Below are 20,354 nucleotides of genomic sequence, written 5' to 3' on the forward strand. Positions count from 1 at the left end.
GATGTGGGAGTACTTTACATTGAGCCTTTAAAAAAAGAAGAGTAACCTGTAAACTCTGCACTACTGCACTGTTTAAGGGGACGTTCACATATCGCGTCTTTTGCGCGCTCAAGTTCGTTATTTCCAACACCGCACCGCATCGAGTTAAAAACATCTCAACTTTTCAGAATGCAGCAACCGCACCGCGGGTCATGTGACAAGAACTAACCAATCAGCTTCATCCTTTCCCGTAACAACGTTAAAAGCTCAGTCAAGATGAAAGGAACAGCTGATCATAGTTGTATATGGATTTCCATTTTGAAATAAATTTAGTAGCAGAGCTACTGCAAGCGATTTTTTGAGCTGCAAATCCATTTATCCTTTGCTGAAATTTCCGCGTCTTCAAGGAGAGAGCACGTCATGGTTGCTTAGCAAAGGCAGACGCCTCAGGGGCGCTTCTGCGCGAGCGCTTTGGAAAGAAGGAGAAAGCGGTGCGCCTAGCGTTTTCCACACGTTTTTAGGCGCGATTTGTGAACGGCCCCTAAGACTTTCATTTGTGCAGATTCTCCAGTACAATGTTGTTTGCAAATGTTTAGTCATAAAAGCTGATAACATTGCTTTTTAACAGTTAACATTTAAAGCTTTACAAACATGTTCTGTGATCAGTTTGTCGTTTACCAGTTCAAAATTCAGTCGTGCAGCCTAATTATGACTGAATGAGAGGTAAATGTAGATATTTGAAATGCACTTTTTTTCTAAGTATTATTCACTGCTCTTTTTCACACAGCAGGTTTTTTGTGTGTGTCCTATTTTTTTTTCTGGACAACCTTCTGATGGATTTTACTTTAAATTGTGAGTTCCATTCAGGTTTCATGCCATTGGCACTTTTTTTGAAGGATTGTTTACAATTTCACAGCAAAAGCTATAAAGCTGTTTCCCAGTAAATAATAAAATACAATGCACTGCAATTTTATTCTGTTTTATCCTTATTCTTCGTGAAAATATGTTCTGAAAGATTCCTTAATAAGCTTTGTTCGGGATGTTAAACTACTTTAGGAGCTCTAAGGACTGGCATGGTGAAAACGTTATTTGAAATCTTGTGAAATTTGCTAGAGTATGGGTCAGTGTTCTGATTGCAGAAGAGTTCGACAAAGGATTACTAACACAATAAAACAACTCCAGGTATATTTTTGATGAGGATATGACAGTGCAAAATGGTTAAAATCTCTTAAATCTATGCTGAATGATAAAGGCCATTTATTAATAATTTACTTGGGGGAAAAATGGAAAAAACTAAAATATAAGTACATAAACCGATTAATCGATTAATCGTAAAAATAATCGACAGATTAATCGATTATCAAAATAATCGTTAGTTGCAGCCCTACACAATAATAATATTTTACATAGTAATCATTTCATTTTTAATATTTGGCATTTGTGTGCGCTGCTGTATGTCCCTGTTTGAGTGTACGTACGTTGTTCACCTGCCTATAGGCACATATTACTAACATGCTCTTCAATTGACAAAAACAAATACATATTGCGCCAGACTTTAGACCAGGTTTCTGTTGGTCAAATGCGCAGTCTATTTCAGTTGCCTCAAAATACTAACTATGGTTGGTTGTTTGACATGTAATGTCCGCGCAAATGGGCGGAAATGCATTTGATATTTAAACAACCTGGCACAGAATGTGAAACTGAAAACTGCATCGTGCTGAAAAGAGTAAAAGACATTTGTGTCACGTCTGGCCTCATGGTGTATAATAGGGCCCCGTATGCGAGTTGAAAACTTGATGAGATACTTCTTTTTTTCTTTGCTTTTTCCTGGTATGGATTAAAATGAACCTTGCACATGCTAAATCTGGTGTAGTCGCTTGGTATATTTTCATTCTGCTTTGTCTAAACAAAGACATGCTACAGAGACTTTGAAAAGTTCCATATGCTAAAACACAAATCCAAATACTAGCAACAACAACATTGCTAACATGGCCAACTTTCCTGAAGCACTTTGGCCCAAATAAATGCAGATCATACCTTCATTGGTCCATATCTCTGACTGGACGTGGTCAGAGAACAGGATGATGATTCCAGTGACTATTAGATCGCCAAGGCATGACACTAAACTGGGCATCTGTAAGGGAGAATAAAACAAGAGTAACTCAAGGGGAAGTCCCATTTTAAGAGTTAATGAGTATCATTCAGTGTTAACGGTCCACCTGCTTAGCAACCAGCCAGGTTGTGAAGCAACATGATAATTCACCGCTCTAATTTGGATATAGGCAAACAAGACACCATGGGGATACATGCTTGATCATCGGATATTTCTGTATACACTGAAGTCTGGGAAGTTATTTTGCAAGTCCATCCGCATTCATTAACTGTTGAGGACATTCTGGGTTATGACGTCAACTGAAAAAGATCTGAAATATGGCCTCAGGGAGCCTTAAAAAAACAAACTGCAAACATTTTAAACAAATCCTGTAACTGAAAGGATTTATCTGTAATACAGTAGGTGTAGAAAAGAATCACATGTTGGTATACAGTATGCATCTGTCTCTACTACATCTAGACTTTGCAATATTTGCCACTATTCTCTGCAGAACTGCTCAAGTACAGTTCAATTTGCTGGTAAGTGTTTGTGGACTGCAGTCTTCCAAGTCATTCCACAGATTTTCTGTGGGGTCTGGGCTCTCTTTTCTGACATGTTGGAGTTATATCTTTCACTTGGATGTTATAAGATGCACTGAGTAAATACAGCTGGATGAGAAAAAAATCTAAGCCACAAAATGTGATTATTTAAGGGGGTGATTCTTTTGTATACCCACTGTATGTGCGGCTGGAATCTGGCCAGCAGGCATCATTTTATGAGAAACGGATATTTGTCATTTTATGAAAAGCCTGATGAAAAGCAAAGTAAATGCAGCAAACATCTTCACGAATCAAGACCCTTAGTCACTAAACCTCACAACAAGACTAGGAGAGTTCATTAATGGTGGAAAAGTATTGCCAAATGAAAAAGATAAAATGAAAGTGAGAGTTATGAACATTAAATAATAGAACTGCAAGTCCAGTTCTTCTTCTCCTTCTTCTTAAATTTTAAATAAATCACAATGCTAGAAGTTTTTCAAACTTTTTATTGAAGGATCGGTTGGCTTTAACTTTAAGGATTTTTCTGTCTTGAATGTGACATTTATCCATCTTACAAACATTTAAAACATCATTGTCATAACTCCTTACTACCAACAACATTACAGTGAAAAAATAATGGTGCTGAAATTTAAAGCAACACTATTTGGTGTAAGAATTAAAATACAGTTACAGTACACATTGTTCCTCAAAGTTGACCTCAATGCTTATTTTTTTACTTCACAGCATCACCTTCCCATATTTAGCCCCAGACAGAACATAATTTTGTTAATGAAATAACACGGTCTTAATGACTCACACGTAATGACACATCAACTGCTGTCAGGTTGGACAAGTGCTGTGCTAAACCACAATGTGTGGTGATTTACACATAATCAAAGCAAAAGGACAGCTTTCTATAACTGTATTTTTTAAACTGCAAAACTATCATACTCTTTTAAAAAGAGGCGCACAAAGACAAAGGTAATACAAATAGCATTTAATAGTAATACAAGATGATGAAGATTCATGCAAAACACAGGACAAAACAAGAAGCATTCACAACTTATAACTAACAGCTAACTGAACTGAAAGGAGAACTTAAGTAGGGTGAGATAACGAGGAACAGACAGGTGAGGAGGGTAACTAATCAAACACAGGTGAACTGAATGAACTAATCAAAGGCTACAGAAACTAAATGAAAAAAAAAAGAAGTCCACGACTGTGACAGTACTCCCAAAATATTGATGATGTTTCAATAATTAACACACATTTAACCCTTACGTAGTTAAGCCCTAGGTTTGTCCTTTATCATTATCGTTATCAGACACGGTGCATGAAAGACTCCTTAAGCATCTAGAGATGTGCGTTTCTTCACGTATAGAGGCACTGCTCAGAGAAATGCTCAGGAGTTTGTCAGTATTCCTGGCAGCTGGAACCCATAACTGAGTAGCCTGATTGTAGAAGATTATGTGTAGAATAACCAGGAGACACATATTTCAGTCAAAACGACACCTATAATTATCAATCCTCCACAGTAAATCAGTTTTCAGAGAGGAAAAATAAGTCTACAATCTACAGAGCAGTGAGAGCATGCTGGATTTCTATTTCCATTTGGTTTTGCCATCATTATTATCTGAAATCTCTCGGTAATTGGGAACATAGGAATGTGCCTCACTGCATCTGATAATGTCTGAAGCGTTTGGCTTCTCAAAACCACAGGCTGGAGTTGTTACCGTCACTTTTTATGCTACTTTATAGCAGGGCTGCACCGATCCATAATGTTTTTCGCTCACTATTGATCTGAAACACAGGCTAATAATCTCGTAAAAGTCTCATAACGCGAGTTGCAACTTTAATCACACAGTATGTGATAAATCCTGTACATTTAAGTCTTCGAGGTCCAATCCTGAGGGCAGCAGTGGTTATTCTTTTATTTGACGTAGTTTGTTATACGGATGGCCTCTATGTTCTCCACTCTCAAGAAGCTGTCAGATTCAGCAGCGAGGTGCAGCTTCTTTCACGTTCAGTAAAGAGCTTCTACGTGTTATCATCAAGCTTTTCCTAGAGTCATGTGTTTTTCTGCTGGTCTGGTAAAGGCCACTGACCTTAAAACCACTTAAAGTCTGTATGTGTTTTTAAACTGTGTTTGGACAGTGTGAACAGTGTGAAGCGGTTGTTTCAGGGATAAATATTGGTTAATACTAATGTTATTTTTATTTTTTTTAATGTTGGTATTGGTAAACAACAGTATAAACCTGTACAGTTTTGCCAATTTTTTTTTTTGTTGTAAGGATGGATTTTAACAAAACTGAATTCAAGGTTCCTATCCTAATAAAACAATAAAATTCACTAGTATTGAAGAGAAGATCTTCGGGAAATAGCACATGATAACAGTCCCCAATGAACAAAAAACTGAAAGTATGGGATTCTTAGAATAATAAATGATGTTGTATCTGTTATCATCTGTTATATCGAAAACATAGTAAAATTAAAAGTCATTCATAATTGGAGTCAGATTTAATTATACATAGAGTCAGAATAAATTTAGAAACCAAAATTGTATTTAATTAGTATGATTTTTGCAGAAGCACCAAAAGTCGTATGCAGGATATATTTAACCAGATCATTGGATTCAGTCGTTGGGCCAGTGTGTAGACCTTACACGGTCAACACTAAGTAAAACAACTTAATATCAGGCCTTAATTTCAATTCAATGCTAAATACACACACACACACACACAAAAATTATATTATATGCCAATACAATACTGCAATTACAATACTATAACACAGCATTTCATCTTTAACTTATGTTATTCGATCCTGCTGTAAGACGTGTTTGCCTTCCGAACCTCTCACAAAGCAGATGCACCTGCGGTTCTTTGTGACGGAGCCAAAAGAGCAGAGTTATAATTCCAGCTTCATCAGCCCCCACCAAACCCAATGCTTCGACTTTTCCTCAACCACAGAAATGCACCTTCTCCATGTCAAACCCACAGCGTGAAAAACCCAGAGCTAAACGCTGACCACAAGCCAGTGGTAAATTATATATCAGAGCAATACCCTTATATATTATTTAGTCTGTGGCCTGTTGTTGTTCAGGACGACTGGCTCGAACGCAACAGAACGATGGTGCATCTGGTGAAGATAAACATAGAGCTGATAATCTATTTTAAAAACAGCCCCTTCGTACCCATAAATCCCCTTCAGCGTTTCCCAACAATACAGCCAGTATGACAGTGCTATTGCTATTTAATAGTCTTTAAATAAAGAAATACAACATTTACTACTGGACATTTGTGAGAAATTGATACAAATTCCTGTTGTGTGTAAACCTTAGGCTATTATTATTATTATTATGTGTTTTATTATTATTTGATTACAATAACATTAGCAATATATGAATATTTAAAAACTAGTGACTGCTGACTAATAACATGCAACATTAATCATGCATGTAACCATTGTCTTTGCATTAAGTGCAGTTACAATACATATATAATAATAATGAATACTATGAATATCCTGCAGCAAAACTTCTACAGTGAAAGACTATCATTCAAAGTTTCACATTTTGTTTATATGGCATTACAAGACCGTATTACAAATTGGTACCAAATGTTGCTAAAATTACCATTTATGAAAATGTGATGGTTTCTGAGAATTTTGTCCAACCACGAGTTTTCATATATGGATATTCGGCGCCAGAACAAACACACACACACACACACACACACAAACGCACATATGCCAACCAGGTGTTGTGTTTGCATATTTGAGCGATTGAAAAGAAATTAAAATTTACGACTCTCTGACTCTGAAACCTAATGCTGAGGCGGCAGCAAACTAGCTTTTGAGTGTTAGTTAAGTATTATTTATATCCTATTGTAGTATTTATTTATATTTTTAATCCAGTTTTATTTGTATATTTTCATTTAGTTGAACTTAGTTGAGCAATTTTATGTGTTTTTAAATATATATATATATATATATATATATATATATATATTTTTTTTTTTTATTTAGCTTGTTCTTGTTTCATTTTTTTTAGTACTTCAAATTGAACTCATCTTATTTAATTTAGTTGATAAGACAACGTTTTCTGTGTTTTTTTTAGTACTTCAAATTGAACTCATCTTATTTAATTTAGTTGATAAGACAACGTTTTCTGTGTTTTGTTGTCGACATGTAAGTTTTTTTTTTAATCTAATACGTATATTTCATTTTATATCAGCTTTATTATAATTAATGAAAATGAGGTTCACGTTTTGAATGTATCAATAGTTTGCTAAGGTACAGCAGTTTACTCAGTTTTAGGGATGTAACGATGACCTGTTTGACGATAGATCAAGATAAAATTCCCTTACCTTTGAATTATCATTAAAACTGTATTAGATTACCACAATTTGAACAACTCGCGATAAATAAATACTGTCCAGCATAAATTACAGTTTTCAGTAACAGTCTCACTTGCGCACAGCATGCAGAGGAGTTTCGTTTTGAGTCAAAACAGGGCGGAAAAGCTGGGAGGTTTTAAAAGAGTGCTAAGGGAATTATACAAATGAAAACATGAATAAATTAATTATACGAATGTACCTCTGAAAGTTCTGACTGTCTTCAGAAACGATTCGAAGGCATTTTGTTTTTATCTTCGCTCCATGATGTAATACCTAAAGAAAGTGTTCTTAATCGCAGTGCTGCTTTTCCATAAGCGCCACCTGCTGTCAGAGAGTGGATTTACAGAGACTTATATTTACATTTAGTCTTTGAGCAGCTTCTGTCTGGCCAAAGAAGGGACCGAATTTGCATGCCATCCTGTCAATTTTGACCAGTTGATGCATGAAAAACAAGCTTATATGGATTCTACACATTTAAACAATTCAGATAAGTTATCTAGAATTATTTATGGAGCAGCTAAAATACATATAATAATTTACTAAGCAATTATCATTTTGACTTCTTTTTTATTTAAAGGCTGAAATGTGTGGTTCACCTTTTTATTAAACTTTTCCAAAGCTTTATTTGAACATTTACATTAGATATCTCAACATGCTATTAAACTGTTGTCAGTCAAGTTGTGATTTAAAATCCGGACATCATTGCTAATGATATTGTTTTAGTGACTATGCAAACAAAAAGTGATTTTATTTGTTGTTTGTTGATTTTTAAATATAAAACTAGGTGAAGTGATTCATGTGTCTGTACTTTTTTAACATCTCCAGCACATTTTAACAATACCACGATAATACTGATAACCGTGATCATTTTGGTCAGTATAATCGTGATAAGAGATGTTCATACCGTTAGATCCTTATTAAGTTCCTAAGATAGAGTCTAGTGTTAGATAGTGTAAACAACATAATCAGTATTGTCATTAATGGATGTAAACCAAAGGAAAAGACTGTTGCTAACAAACAAATGATAGTTTGGCATCAGTGTTAAAACAGCTTCACATTATGCAACACTGGAGTTAAAAAAAGCTGTGTTGTAGCTCAACAAGCATAAACAAACTCCATTTTGAATTGTATATAATAAAAACCCATCCCATTTTGACTTGTCTGGTATTTTATGCTGTCGATTTTCACATTACTGCATTTGTTGTCATCTTGTGTCACTAACTGTGATAATATAGTGGTAAGCCCTTTAGTTTTCAGTCACTAATCGTTTTGCGGGAAAGACAATGGAGAAGAAGAGAAAATGAGAGGCTAAGGAAGGTAAGGGGAACTTGGGGGACGCAAGTTGTCTCAAAGTAGGAAAGAGAGCAGAGAAAGTGCGAAGGAATGTGCAAGTCTCGCCAACATTTTATGTTTGTTTGTTTTTTCCCCTGAACTTCAGCATTTGCTCATTTACCTGCCAATAGTGAGGCCAACTCTTGAAGTGCTGTGATAACAAGTGATAAGAGTCCTATAAAAGACGTTTTCTGATATAATATAGTTTTCAGTGTCAGCTGAGCTCCAACAATTGTATCTCTATCAACTTCACAAGCTTATAAGCCATTACCAATGTTTGTATATGGAAAATTGAATTGAATAGGCATTGTTGATAAAAGGCGTAGAATAAAAGACATCCTGTGGCCTTGTTCCTTGCTTTAATAAGAATAATACCTTCTTGAAGAACTTTTGGTATGCAAACATTTCACAGCATCTTCTGAACACAGATCCAGGAAACAAGATTGTTTGTCTTTCTTTCCAGCACTAATTATTAAGATCCATTCAGAGCCATGCATGTCTGAGCAGAGTTTGCAAAGATGACTCATGAAGTAGCATGCAGTCTTTTTACGAGGAAAAATGCTGAAAATAGACAGTGTTCCCTCTTTGGCACATTCCAACTCATCCAACACGCTTGAATGGAAAGCAGACAGCCTGACAAATGGAAACGCTCACGTGAGGAATGCGATGCATATTTGCCCTGGTTTTGATGAATTCTTCTGTGACAGTAGTTTCCTATCCCACATGCATGCACAGGCACTCCACCATGAGCATTTTAGACTAAATAAATAATCAGTGTGAGAAACGTTTCTCTATTTGTCACTTTGCAAAGGGCAGTAGGACAGAAGAATGACCCTATGACGTTATGTTGACAGAGCTGATGGTGCACTGGACAAAAGTTAATGAACAGGAAAATAAAATGTGTTTGAACTTTAACACTTGAGCTGGCAGCATCTCACTTTGGCATCAGCTGCTTGATGGAAACTGAAAATAGATTAACAGAAAACAAATGTAGTTGTTCTTAATGCCTTTAAAGTTTACTATTATGAATTTGCATATAAAAAGACAGTATTTGTGTAATATAAGTCAATGCTAATATATAAAGAACTTTGTCTACCAAAATCAACCAACAAATGCATGAAACTAATATGCAGAACAGAATATATATATACTGTGTGTATATATGTGTGTACATACACACAACAGTCTTCATGGCTGTATGTGAACGTCTCTTAAAATATCAGATAATGTGACCTTTAAATGTCAAGGGAAGGTCAGTTGAGGCTGTACATGTGGTCTAACTGCCCAAAAACTCTCTTAAGTGAAAGAAAAATATGTTTTTACTTCATACGTTATAATTACACCACATTTTTTTTTGTCTTTCTTTTTTTATGTGAAACTTATATGAAGGTTTCATTTCTAAGAACTTGGCATGTGTTTTTTAGACTAGATTTTTTCCTTATTTTCCAATGACCCATCGCTATCCAACCATCAAAAGTAAACAACATACAGTTAGACTACAATAGAATACTATATTAGTTGGCAGATTAATCATTTCGTATTAAATTATTATTAATACACTACTTCCTCGTGACTTTAATGCAGTGGCACTTGTGAATAGCTGAACAATGTCTAAACATATTGTCAGTGCATTGTGTTGGCCAAGCTTAGCTTCTTGGCATGTAACTGAAAAAAGATCAAAGAAGCCAAAGAAAATATATAAATAAATGAAATGCATAAAAATAAACATTTCTGCAATGTCTTGCTAACGTAGTTTGACAAAACTCTTCTTACTAGCCATTTAGGTAAGTTTTGAAAAGAATAAAAAAAAAAAAAAAAGGTTTGATTTCCTATTTGTGTCCGAGTCAAAGTCTGAGATGATTGCATGTGTTTTCCCAGAGTTGCCTGTGGTGCAAGGACACTGCAGGTCTCCAGAAAAAGAAAGAGAGCGGTTCAAGCACATCTTCGCAACAAGAGACGAGTTTCAAGGGATTCAAGGAAAATAAAGCTGCAAGTAATCTTCCCTGTTGTTTGGATGGGCAGAGTTTGCTAAACAGTCCAGGATGTGGATAGACCGGGGACCGTGGCTTGTGCTCTCTCTTCATAATCTGATCGCAGACCACACAGGGCCCTTTAGATAAAGGTGTGGTTTACAGATAATAGACTGGCAGGGCTTGCAGAAACTGAGCCCGAATATACAGCATTAATCTAGGAGAACAAGTAGGGGTCTACTGAAACGTTGCCCATTTTAAGAAAGGGTTTTCGTCTCAAGATATGGACTTTGTCCAGATGTAAACCCTAGATACAAGATGAAGTCTAGTTGGGCTGGTTGTTTTCAGTCTTATAAAGACACTCTGGAATTTCTGTGTCTAGAGGAACAACACTGAAATCCAACCTGTCCTCCAACCAATACGCTCGTATAGGTCGTTTGTCCAAATCCCAGAAATACGACCCATCAGAGCGTATACTACAATTGCGCCCCTATCGTCAAAAGGTCGTTTTCATATTAATTTTTTGTATTCTTTTATTTGCCCTCTGATTTGCGTTTTGTATAGCTCAGTTGGTAGATTATTGCGTTATACCTTGATATGTAATCATGCTATCATGGGTTCGATCCCAGGGAACGGACGTGCACGAAAATGTATATGCTCAATAAATCATAATTTAGCATGATTTCTGTGAGGGTTAGGTTTAGGGGTGGGGTTAGGTGTGGTCATTCGAATGAATAAGCCACCTAGTAAAATATGTAGGAAATACTTTGAGATCGGTTTAAAAAGTCCACACATTGCATTTAAATAAACTTGCATTTTGATTGGTAATGACGTTATATGTCATTTCATGACGACAGACACAACGCGATAATGTCATTATTTTTACGCTCGCTAGAGGGCGCTTAACTTTAAAACGTAAATATAGGTCGTAATAAGGTGCTTGCACAAACTACCTATATAGTCGTTTTTTGTTGGAGGACAGGCTCCTGAAATCATGTTGTGTGCTCTGCCAGCCTGCCTAAGGCGAAAACTCAAGGACTCTAACTTCTTCTGGATCTGGAAGAAAAACCTGATGTAACTTTGACTATTACAAATCAGGCAGTCAATCTCCTTTTGGATTTCACTGTACTGTATATGCAGGAGAGATCATCAAAACACCAAAACTCACGTGGACTGTTCATATTGGATTAACCTGTGTAAAAAAAAAAGTAATGGAAACTTCAATGACTATTCCTTTAAGGAGATTATTCTGTTCGTATTTACTTACCTTCACGTAATTCCAAACCTTTTGCAGTTTATTTATTCCATGAAACACAAAGGATGTATTTTTTAAGAATACTCTGCCCGTTCTTTTAAATGGAACACTGTTTGTTTATTTGCTTTACTTTTGTTTTTAAAGAAGACAGTTTGACGCAAGCTTTTCAGAGAGATGGAAAGTTAAAGACGATGCAGCGCAGATTCTGACTATATTGGATCCAACAGTAATATCGCACACATAAGTTTGAGTAAACATGCTTTTACCACTATTTACCACATTGTCTGTCCACGACCGTTTGATATAAACTGAGTAGTATTTATACGTTTTTTAACCCAAATGACCCATATTGTTTTCAGAGTACGTTATAGCAGCTTAAATCTGTTATTTTATTTTGAATGCAGCCTGTCTATAAAATCAGACCGTTCTCAAGAGAGGCTCAAAAACAGGATAGAAAATAACTTGATACTTCTAAATGATGATGTTTTTGATGTAAAAATCTAGCTAATGACATAAGTTGACCTTAGAGAACATTATTAAAAATGCATTTCATGACCCATTTAATAAGGTTTGGAATGGTGACTGATGAAAAAAATACAAATCTTCTGGTGAACTAATCCTTTAAGGTTTAGCTCAGGCAAAAAGAATCTGGCAAACCGGGTAGACCAGATAGAATCCAAAACAATTATGGTTGTAGGATTAGTAATAATAATAATAATAATGCAGTCAGTATCCATAAATACATCAACCTTTCTGGAAGACTCAAGTGTCTCTAAAGAAGTGCAGCAGTAAATGTAGCCTGGGTAATGGCACAGAAAGCAGATAAACAAGCGAGCCGATGCATATTTGGAGTTGCCCACCCCCACCCTCCATGATATCCTTCTATATGAAGCAAGCTGATGATCTAAGAAGTCAAAGAAAGAAAACGGCATCTGTTTGCGGACTTCTCGCAGTCAACGTTTGTGCAGCTTGACAGATACAGCTAAAAGTCTTCGCAAAAGAGGCAAATTACGAGCGTTTTTGGACCTGGCTTTGAAAACAGACATCAATTTGGCGTGAAACTGGGATAAGGCTGCGGAGCAGTGCTCTCCACAAGAGCTATCATAGCCACTCAAGCCTGGAATTTCCTCAGGCACTGGCCAGAATAAGATGGCTACCAGATGCCAGCTATTCACTGAGTTTCTGGCTGGCTTCCCGGGGGAATTGCAGCCTCAGCCAGTTGTGCTTGAAGGTAGACTGTGCGTGAACACTTACCCTCATTTTACTCAATACAGGATTAAACAAAGAGGACAAAAGCGTCCTCAGCTGATTGATTGCCTTGTTCTGCAGTTCCAAACATGGCCTGAAGACTTGATTACAACTTATTATGGCACAAACTTTCTCTTGGAAGCAGTAGCAGATCATAGAAGTCATGAACTGAAGCATTCTCGTGAAGAACACCAGTCATTTACCTCCAACAAGAGGTTTCCGTATACCGCAATCATGAGTCATGATTACAAGCAAACTTGGAAACGTTCATTGACCCAACAACCTCAGCACCGTGTGAAAGCTCTTCGAAAGCAAACGCTCAAGGAATTAGAAGATCTCTCCGCAGATGGACCACATCGACATTGACAGCTCAACAGCAGCCTGGCTTGCCTGGCATTTCAAATGGCGCCACAGTCCCGCTGCATGTAATTATGGAGGCCGTACGAGCCAAAGCTCACTTCGAAAAGCTACCACATCATGAACGGCGCAAAACTCCACAAGGCCAACATGTCATTTCAGCAAACGAGCGAAAGCGAATAAATGTCAGACGACACTAAGCCCAGACCAACAGCCTGTTTCTTGAGTCCTGTATCTTGCTTGAGGAATATGGGACAGGATCCGCAGGGTCTAGTGTCTGGTTTCAATGTCCAATCAGCACCAAGTGAGTCATGGGAGTATAAACCCTAGAAGTGAACTGTCAAGTGCTCTGAATAGCTTGTTGAACGATCTCCGGTGTCGTTCATCAAGCGAGTGACAGTCTCAGACCGGTTGGAAATTGACACAACTCCCTGCAGAGCTGATACTGTTTGACCTGCTGCATGTGATGAAGAAAAGGTCTCACGGACAACTGAAGATGATCCGTCGGTAAAAGGTTTGCCAAGCATCAAACAGCATGACAGCTAGAGTATCGGATTTTGCCTGCAGGTATATGTATTTGTATATGGTTCTCAAACAGAGGGTAGCGCTCCAGAAGATAAAGTACTTCCTTTGTGCCTATGACTCACACCTGCTGGGAAACGGCACACATATTCTGTTACCACTGTTCCAACATGCTTGGCTCATAGAGAGCCAGTCTTCGGCATGAGAGGGGGGGGAGAAAGAATGCACAGCATCCAGACACAAGCACTGCCGCACAATCAAACCTTCTGCAAACAGAACTTTGTTTGACTATCCTTATTGCTAGTAGTCATATGTCTACCAAGCATTTACTTCCTCAAACAGATTACAACATTTGAAACTCCTTATTTTTAATCATTATAGAACTGATTTTTTTTCTTCCCACTTTAAGTAGAAAAAATGACTGCTAGCAAACTTTTTGCATTGCCAAGTCCAATGTGTCTAGTTTTTACATCAACTACAACAAAAACAACAAAAACATGCTATTACAAAACTCTACTTGCAGGCTGATTAAAGCTTTATTCCAGGGCATAAAACAAAGTTTCAAGACATTTAAGTTCCACTCTTTTGGAAAGACAAAAAAGATGTGCGCATATTTAGAAGATTCTGTCTGTTTTATTGCCTTTTGCATGGTAAATGCGAAAATTAAACATATTAGATGACTTTATGTAAGCAGAGTGTCTCCAGATACCATTTTGGGGAAAAGATCTGCGTCTCGTTAAAAACCATTTAGGCTTTATATAAAATGGAGAAAGATGAAATACACTATAAAATGTGCGGCTAGTGGACAACAAACTAAATGGAGCGTGTTGGGCATATTTTAACCGCTAAATGTTTTACAGAGTTGATTGTCCTAACAAAATCCCAACTATTAAATTAAAGACTTTTGTTTTCAACCAAAAAAGAATCCAAAAATGACTGAAAGATTTGCGAGAATGAACCCCATAACTAAAGATGGGCAGTTTGAGACATTCAGTCCTTGGCAGCTTTAAAATCATCTTTAAAGTTCACTCCCGCTATACACATTCAAAACATCTTTCATTTTTGCAAAATGGACAGAAATTGTTGTTGACTCTTGCCCTCAGTGATGTATACAAATTTGCACAGACGAAAAACAAAACTGTAAATTTGTGAAATATTACTACAATTTAAAATAACTGTCTTCTATTTGAATATATTTTAAAATGCAATTTATTCCTGTGATGCGCAGCTGTATTTTCAGCATCATTCCTCCAGTCTTCAGTGTCACATGATCTTCAGAAATCATTCTAATATTCTGATTTGCTGCACAGGAAACATTTTTGATTATGATCAATGTAGAAAACAGTTGTGCTACTTATTAGTCTCGTGGAAACAATGATACATTTAATATTTTACATATAGAAAAATCTGAACACATCATGCAATTGAAATGCCAGATGGAAATGTTTTCAGGTGACCATAGAGCACATATGCAAAAACCAATGTATGATGTCATTCTGTGGTTTCCAAGGACAGAGCATGTGCATCATTTCATTAGAGAAAAACTTAATGTGTTCTGACAGAACAAAAAAAGTGAATTTGATATTCAAAACACAAGAATAAATGCACTTTTTGCACAACGTGCGGTGTCCTGCATTGCACCAACTGGACATCAAAGACCAGGACAAGGGCGCTCTATTTCAGTATAATTACGGCATTTCCCAACTGCAGGGCTTCATTAGGCCTTGACACTTTCAACTGACAAACAAATCCCTAACGAACTTGAACTCTTCTGCAATGACTCACCTTGTCCTCACATTACAGTTTAATGGAAAATGAGAAAAACTAAAGCTTCACGCTGCATAATTAGTTACCCGGTAACTATCTAGTGTATATATATATATATTTTTTTTTCACAAGGAACCTAAGTTTGAGCAAATACATATGAAAACATTTAGGCAGCCTAGGCACAATGTATGAAATCCCTAATAAGGCCTCAAGCAAGCGAAGTCTTGGAGCACACAAGAGCCAAAACACCGTCAGTGTGCCAGCGAGATAGTCGACCACGTCCCCTTCGCTGAGGCCCTTTTCACCCGACAGAACAAAGAGCACTCAAGTTTAATTTGAAATTGATTACAGCCACTCATAATGCGTGCTGAAATATACGTTGGAAATGATTGTGCTGAATGAGGAACAGAACTTGGCGGGTCGAAAAACCAGAGAGGATTCAGTTAGAGAGAGGTGAGAGGGACTGGAACCACGCATTCCACCAAACTAACTTTGCAGGACTATTGCTTTCCTACAATTTGGAGGCTTTTGTTTTTCTCACGTTCGCATTCCGCTTCTACATTCAGTACCTGAGGCAGATGTTCTGCATGTATGGTTCAGCTTCTTGAGATGATGGTGTTCCTAATACATGGATGAAGCAAGGCCAGATGTGGAAATTAAGAGTGGTTTGTATTTAATGAGTTTTTCCAAGAGTAATCTATACATTTTGGACTGTGCAACCAGTGTACAGATGATCCAAGGTTACACTACGCAAAGCGATTCAGCACAAATGACTGGAGACACTGACTGTTCACAAACTATTTAAAAACAAAGACCTGTCCAGAAGATTAGAAGCACCGTCTGTCTTATTCTGCCTTATGTACAGACGTACAAATAATTCTATTCAAACTGACAAGCTGCTCTGCTTATGAAAGCACACTGGAGTAAAGTATCAGATGTGCTAAAACATTAGTCTAATTTAAATGCAGACTCAAAACTCATCTGTTTAGCTGTGCATTTATTAAATGAGCACTGTGCAATGTCTGACCTGATTGCACTATATTTTTTGTATAATCATTTTCTGTTCTTAAAATTAATTTTAAACCTTTTAAATCAAATTTTAAATCATTTTCAACGTTTTTAAATTCCTTGTTTTATTGTCGTGATTTTTATTTTTATTATTATTATTTTCTTTTCTTTTATGTAATAACTTTGAATTACCATTGTGTATGAAATGTGCTATATAAATAAACTTGCCTTTCCTTGCCTAAAGAAGCGTAAGAGAAACGGGACAATCGTAAGACAAAAAATTTAACATCAGTAACTTTTTGTAATACATTTTGCATAAGTTATTTGTCTTGCTTGTTTATGTTGTCTCATTTAACATTTAAACTCTTAAATCTTAAAATATGTCCATTAGACAAAATGCAATCTGAACTCGGATGGTTGTATAAAAAAAAATAATAATAATAATAATTGCGAAAAAGAATTACAGAAGTTTAAGTTTACTGTATATAAGGATGTAAACCTATTTTTAAGTGTACAATAGATATGATAATACATGGATATTTTGGAATTTAAAATTGCTAAAAATAAATAAATAATAATAATAATACTAATCAAGGCCATATGTCTGAGTTATGTTCCAAATTTGAAGTTGATATCACAAAAAAATAGGTTTCTGTGAAATTAGCCACCCAAACTCGATCATAATTTTTTTTTTTTTGCCTTTTCCTGTCACATATTTTGAAATTTCTCTCACGTGATTATTTCTATCACATAATAAACACCAAATATGGACCATTGTAGACATTTTCAACAATGTGTTTTGTCAAGATTTAGAAAACATTTTTGGGAACACTTTAGAATAGGGAACACAATATTCACTATTAACTAAGAGTTTTCCCAAACTCTCAATTTACTGCTTATTAATAATTAGCAAGGTATTTGTTAAGTTTAGGTGTGGGGTGGATTAAGGGATCTAAAATACAGTCATGCAGAATTAGGCATTATATGTGCTTTATAAGTACCAGTAAACAGCCAATATGCTAGTAATATGAATGCTAATAAGCAACTAATTAATAGCTCAAATATGGTCCTAAAAGTAAAGTGTTACTAAAGTTTTGATTATAAAATAGTGAAGCACATTTTGTAATATGGCACTTGACACTGCCCACTAGTAGGAGGAGCCGCTGAAATAATTAAAAAGTATCATTCCATGGTAAAGCAATGTCTGATTTCAAAACTCAGGATGAATTTAATGTAGCATTAGCCTTTATGTACGTTTATAGTTATGTATAACCGCACGTTTTACATTTAATTGAAAGGTAACGACTGCTAATATGAGTGAAAAAGCAGAAACTGTTTCACAATAGTCCATGCTCTCTTCTACAGTGCAGAAGGGATTTAGTCATGTGACACTGGGACAGTTAATGAGCACAACATTGCCCTGTGCACAGCATACTATTGTCAATGAAGTAACTTCTTCATATTTGGTTAAATTATTGATCAAGATGATTACTTAGATAAACATAAATGTTAAAAAATAGATTAAAAGTATAATGCAAGAAAAACAACTTTTTAAGACTTAATATTTAAAAATGTTAAAAATACAGATTTATTTTCCTGTCAATTTCCTAGTTTTTAACAGCTGCAGGATAAACATATTGAATGTAGTAGCCTACACAAATTACTGTATGCGTTCCTCTAATCCACAATCCTATTACTGTGCATTAAACATCATCACGTATTTAACAGCTACCAAGTGACGTTACACGACGATTCTTCAGTTTTTCAAATGTGAAGACTTAAAACATGTAGTTTTTTAACATGAGAAACTGTTAATCTTCTCTACAGCGGGCACATTTCCAAGCGCAGATCCCAGAGCGCAGTTATATGATCCTCCTCGGGTCGCCAAAACTTTTCTCTCACTTTCACTATAATGCAATTTCAAATTCAATAGACATTTTTTCCGCAAAGTGCAACTTTTCAAGTGTTTCTTGTCAAGGCTTACCTTACTTTTCTTCAAACATTACACGAGCATTTTGACGCGGTACCTCTCCATTGCCTTGGCTGCGCTTCACCTTCGTAGTAAAGTCAGAGGCTCGAGCTGCGCCTTCCCCTCCGCGGCACCCATTGGAGGAGAGCTCTGTCAGTCCTCACGCGCTCGCGCCAGCATTTCCTGTCACAGAACAACCCTGGGGCGTTCCCAGTGGCATTTTACCATTCTTTACGCACTGTTTTTGGAGTATGCAGTAGTATAGCTATATGTCACCAATAAAACGTTGCTGTAGTCACCACAAATCAAAACAAATAACAGACATATAACTTATTTCCACACACCTGGCAGGTTCTTTTACACTTTGTGATCCTATATTAATTATATTATTTTTTTTATAGCTCTTGTAGTAATTTCTGGCTTTTGACAACATTTGTACATATTATAATTGTAAAATGTATAAGCTTTTGGGTCAAAAGAGCAATTACTGTGTGTGTGTGTGTGTGTGTGTGTGTGTGTGTGTGTGTGTGTGTGTGTGTGAGTGAGTGAGTGAGTGAGTGAGTGAGTGTGATTTGCCACCATGGAAGCAACACTACATGATGAGTGTGGGGTTTCTTTTATATATTAACATAAGGATGTGTTTGGGTCTATGAGGTGTGATCATAATTTAGCATTTTAGATACACGTTTGTATATTGTCTCACATGCCTTGGCTTGTACTCAAGATCTCGCTGGCATAATTTCTCACAAGAGACAATCATAAAAGCAAGATAAAGTTAAGTCATCCAGTGTGTATCCTTTTTTAGCCGTCAAAACGTCTGGTCAGGATTTGTTTTACACAACGCACTTTCACAATATTGCAGAAATTTTATTATGATGTTATCACACCCCCCTTGCAAAGTTCATTTTATTTTGTTTCATATTACGAGTAGGTTACCTTCAGTTAAGCTTGAATAAAGTTAGATTAAATGTTTTTATGTCATTACTCTTGTATTTTTATATCCTTTTTTAAGCTGCAGAGAGTCAGAAAACATGCTTCCTGTCTGAGTCGTGTGTATGAACTTGTTCAGTCAGTCTGTCTGTACATAAAGCTTCTCCATTCACAAAGTTGAAGGAATGTGGATAATTACTTTAGTGTATTGTTTGGCAGTTGTCATAAATTGCCTGTTGTTTACACAGATTTGCTATTGTAAGCTGTTTGTTATTCAGTTATTCACGTGGTTTCATTTTGGTGCTTTCTCTGTTTTTGTAGCATGTCCAGATTATGCTATTTTCAATTCAAAATAAAAACATGCCACAAGCTTTGTAGCTCGTTGTTGTTGTGATAAAAATGTTACATTGTCATCTTCTCCAAAACTTTCTATTGTACATTAATATATTTGGCCGACGCTTTCAAGGCTGCATTCAAGGTACACTTCTTTTTTTATCAGTTCTTTCTTTCCCTGGGAATCAAACCCATGACCTTGGCATTGCTAGCGTTATGCTCTTGTTTGAGTGACATTTCAATTTCAGGTGTGGTTTCTAAAATGTGAAACTTTTGACGAAGGCATAACTTGTATTCTTAAGGCATTTCTCAGAGATGTCACTGCAGTAACAATAATGCTGTTTTGATGACGGTGCTTAATTTAATCTAACAAGCTGTTGTGCCAGCAACACCCAGATGTGATAAAGAGTTGTCATATCCTGTTAAATGTCATTTGCTTTATTCTCTGTGCAGATCTGTTTCATCATATCAGCATTTGGCGTTTGTCTGATGTCACACTCTGTAGCATCAGGTATGCTAATGGCCTTTAAGTTTTTAAAAGTTTTATATTAAAGTAATAGTTTACCCAAAAATTATTGCTGAGAATGTCCTTGCCCTCGGGCCATCCGAGATGTAGATGAGTTTGTTTCGGAGTTTGTTGTAGTTTTGGAGAAATG

At 36.3% G+C, this 20,354-nt stretch overlaps 1 protein-coding gene across 1 annotated transcript in view; it reads right to left on the reverse strand.

The window, feature by feature from the left end:
* Positions 1-18,563, reverse strand: part of LOC132132428 (ciliary neurotrophic factor receptor subunit alpha-like) — a 40,148-nt gene extending 21,585 nt beyond the window's left edge. The window contains exons 1-2 of the mRNA XM_059544796.1: positions 18,451-18,563; positions 2,017-2,113 (exon numbers count right to left, since the gene is read on the reverse strand). Of these exons, the coding sequence (XP_059400779.1) occupies positions 2,017-2,113 (97 nt within the window). The 5' untranslated portion in view covers positions 18,451-18,563. The remainder of the gene's footprint in view (positions 1-2,016; positions 2,114-18,450) is intronic.
* Positions 18,564-20,354: the final 1,791 nt, after the last annotated feature.

This window comes from Carassius carassius, chromosome 49, assembly GCF_963082965.1.
Source record: "Carassius carassius chromosome 49, fCarCar2.1, whole genome shotgun sequence".
NCBI classification, from domain to species: domain Eukaryota; kingdom Metazoa; phylum Chordata; class Actinopteri; order Cypriniformes; family Cyprinidae; genus Carassius; species Carassius carassius.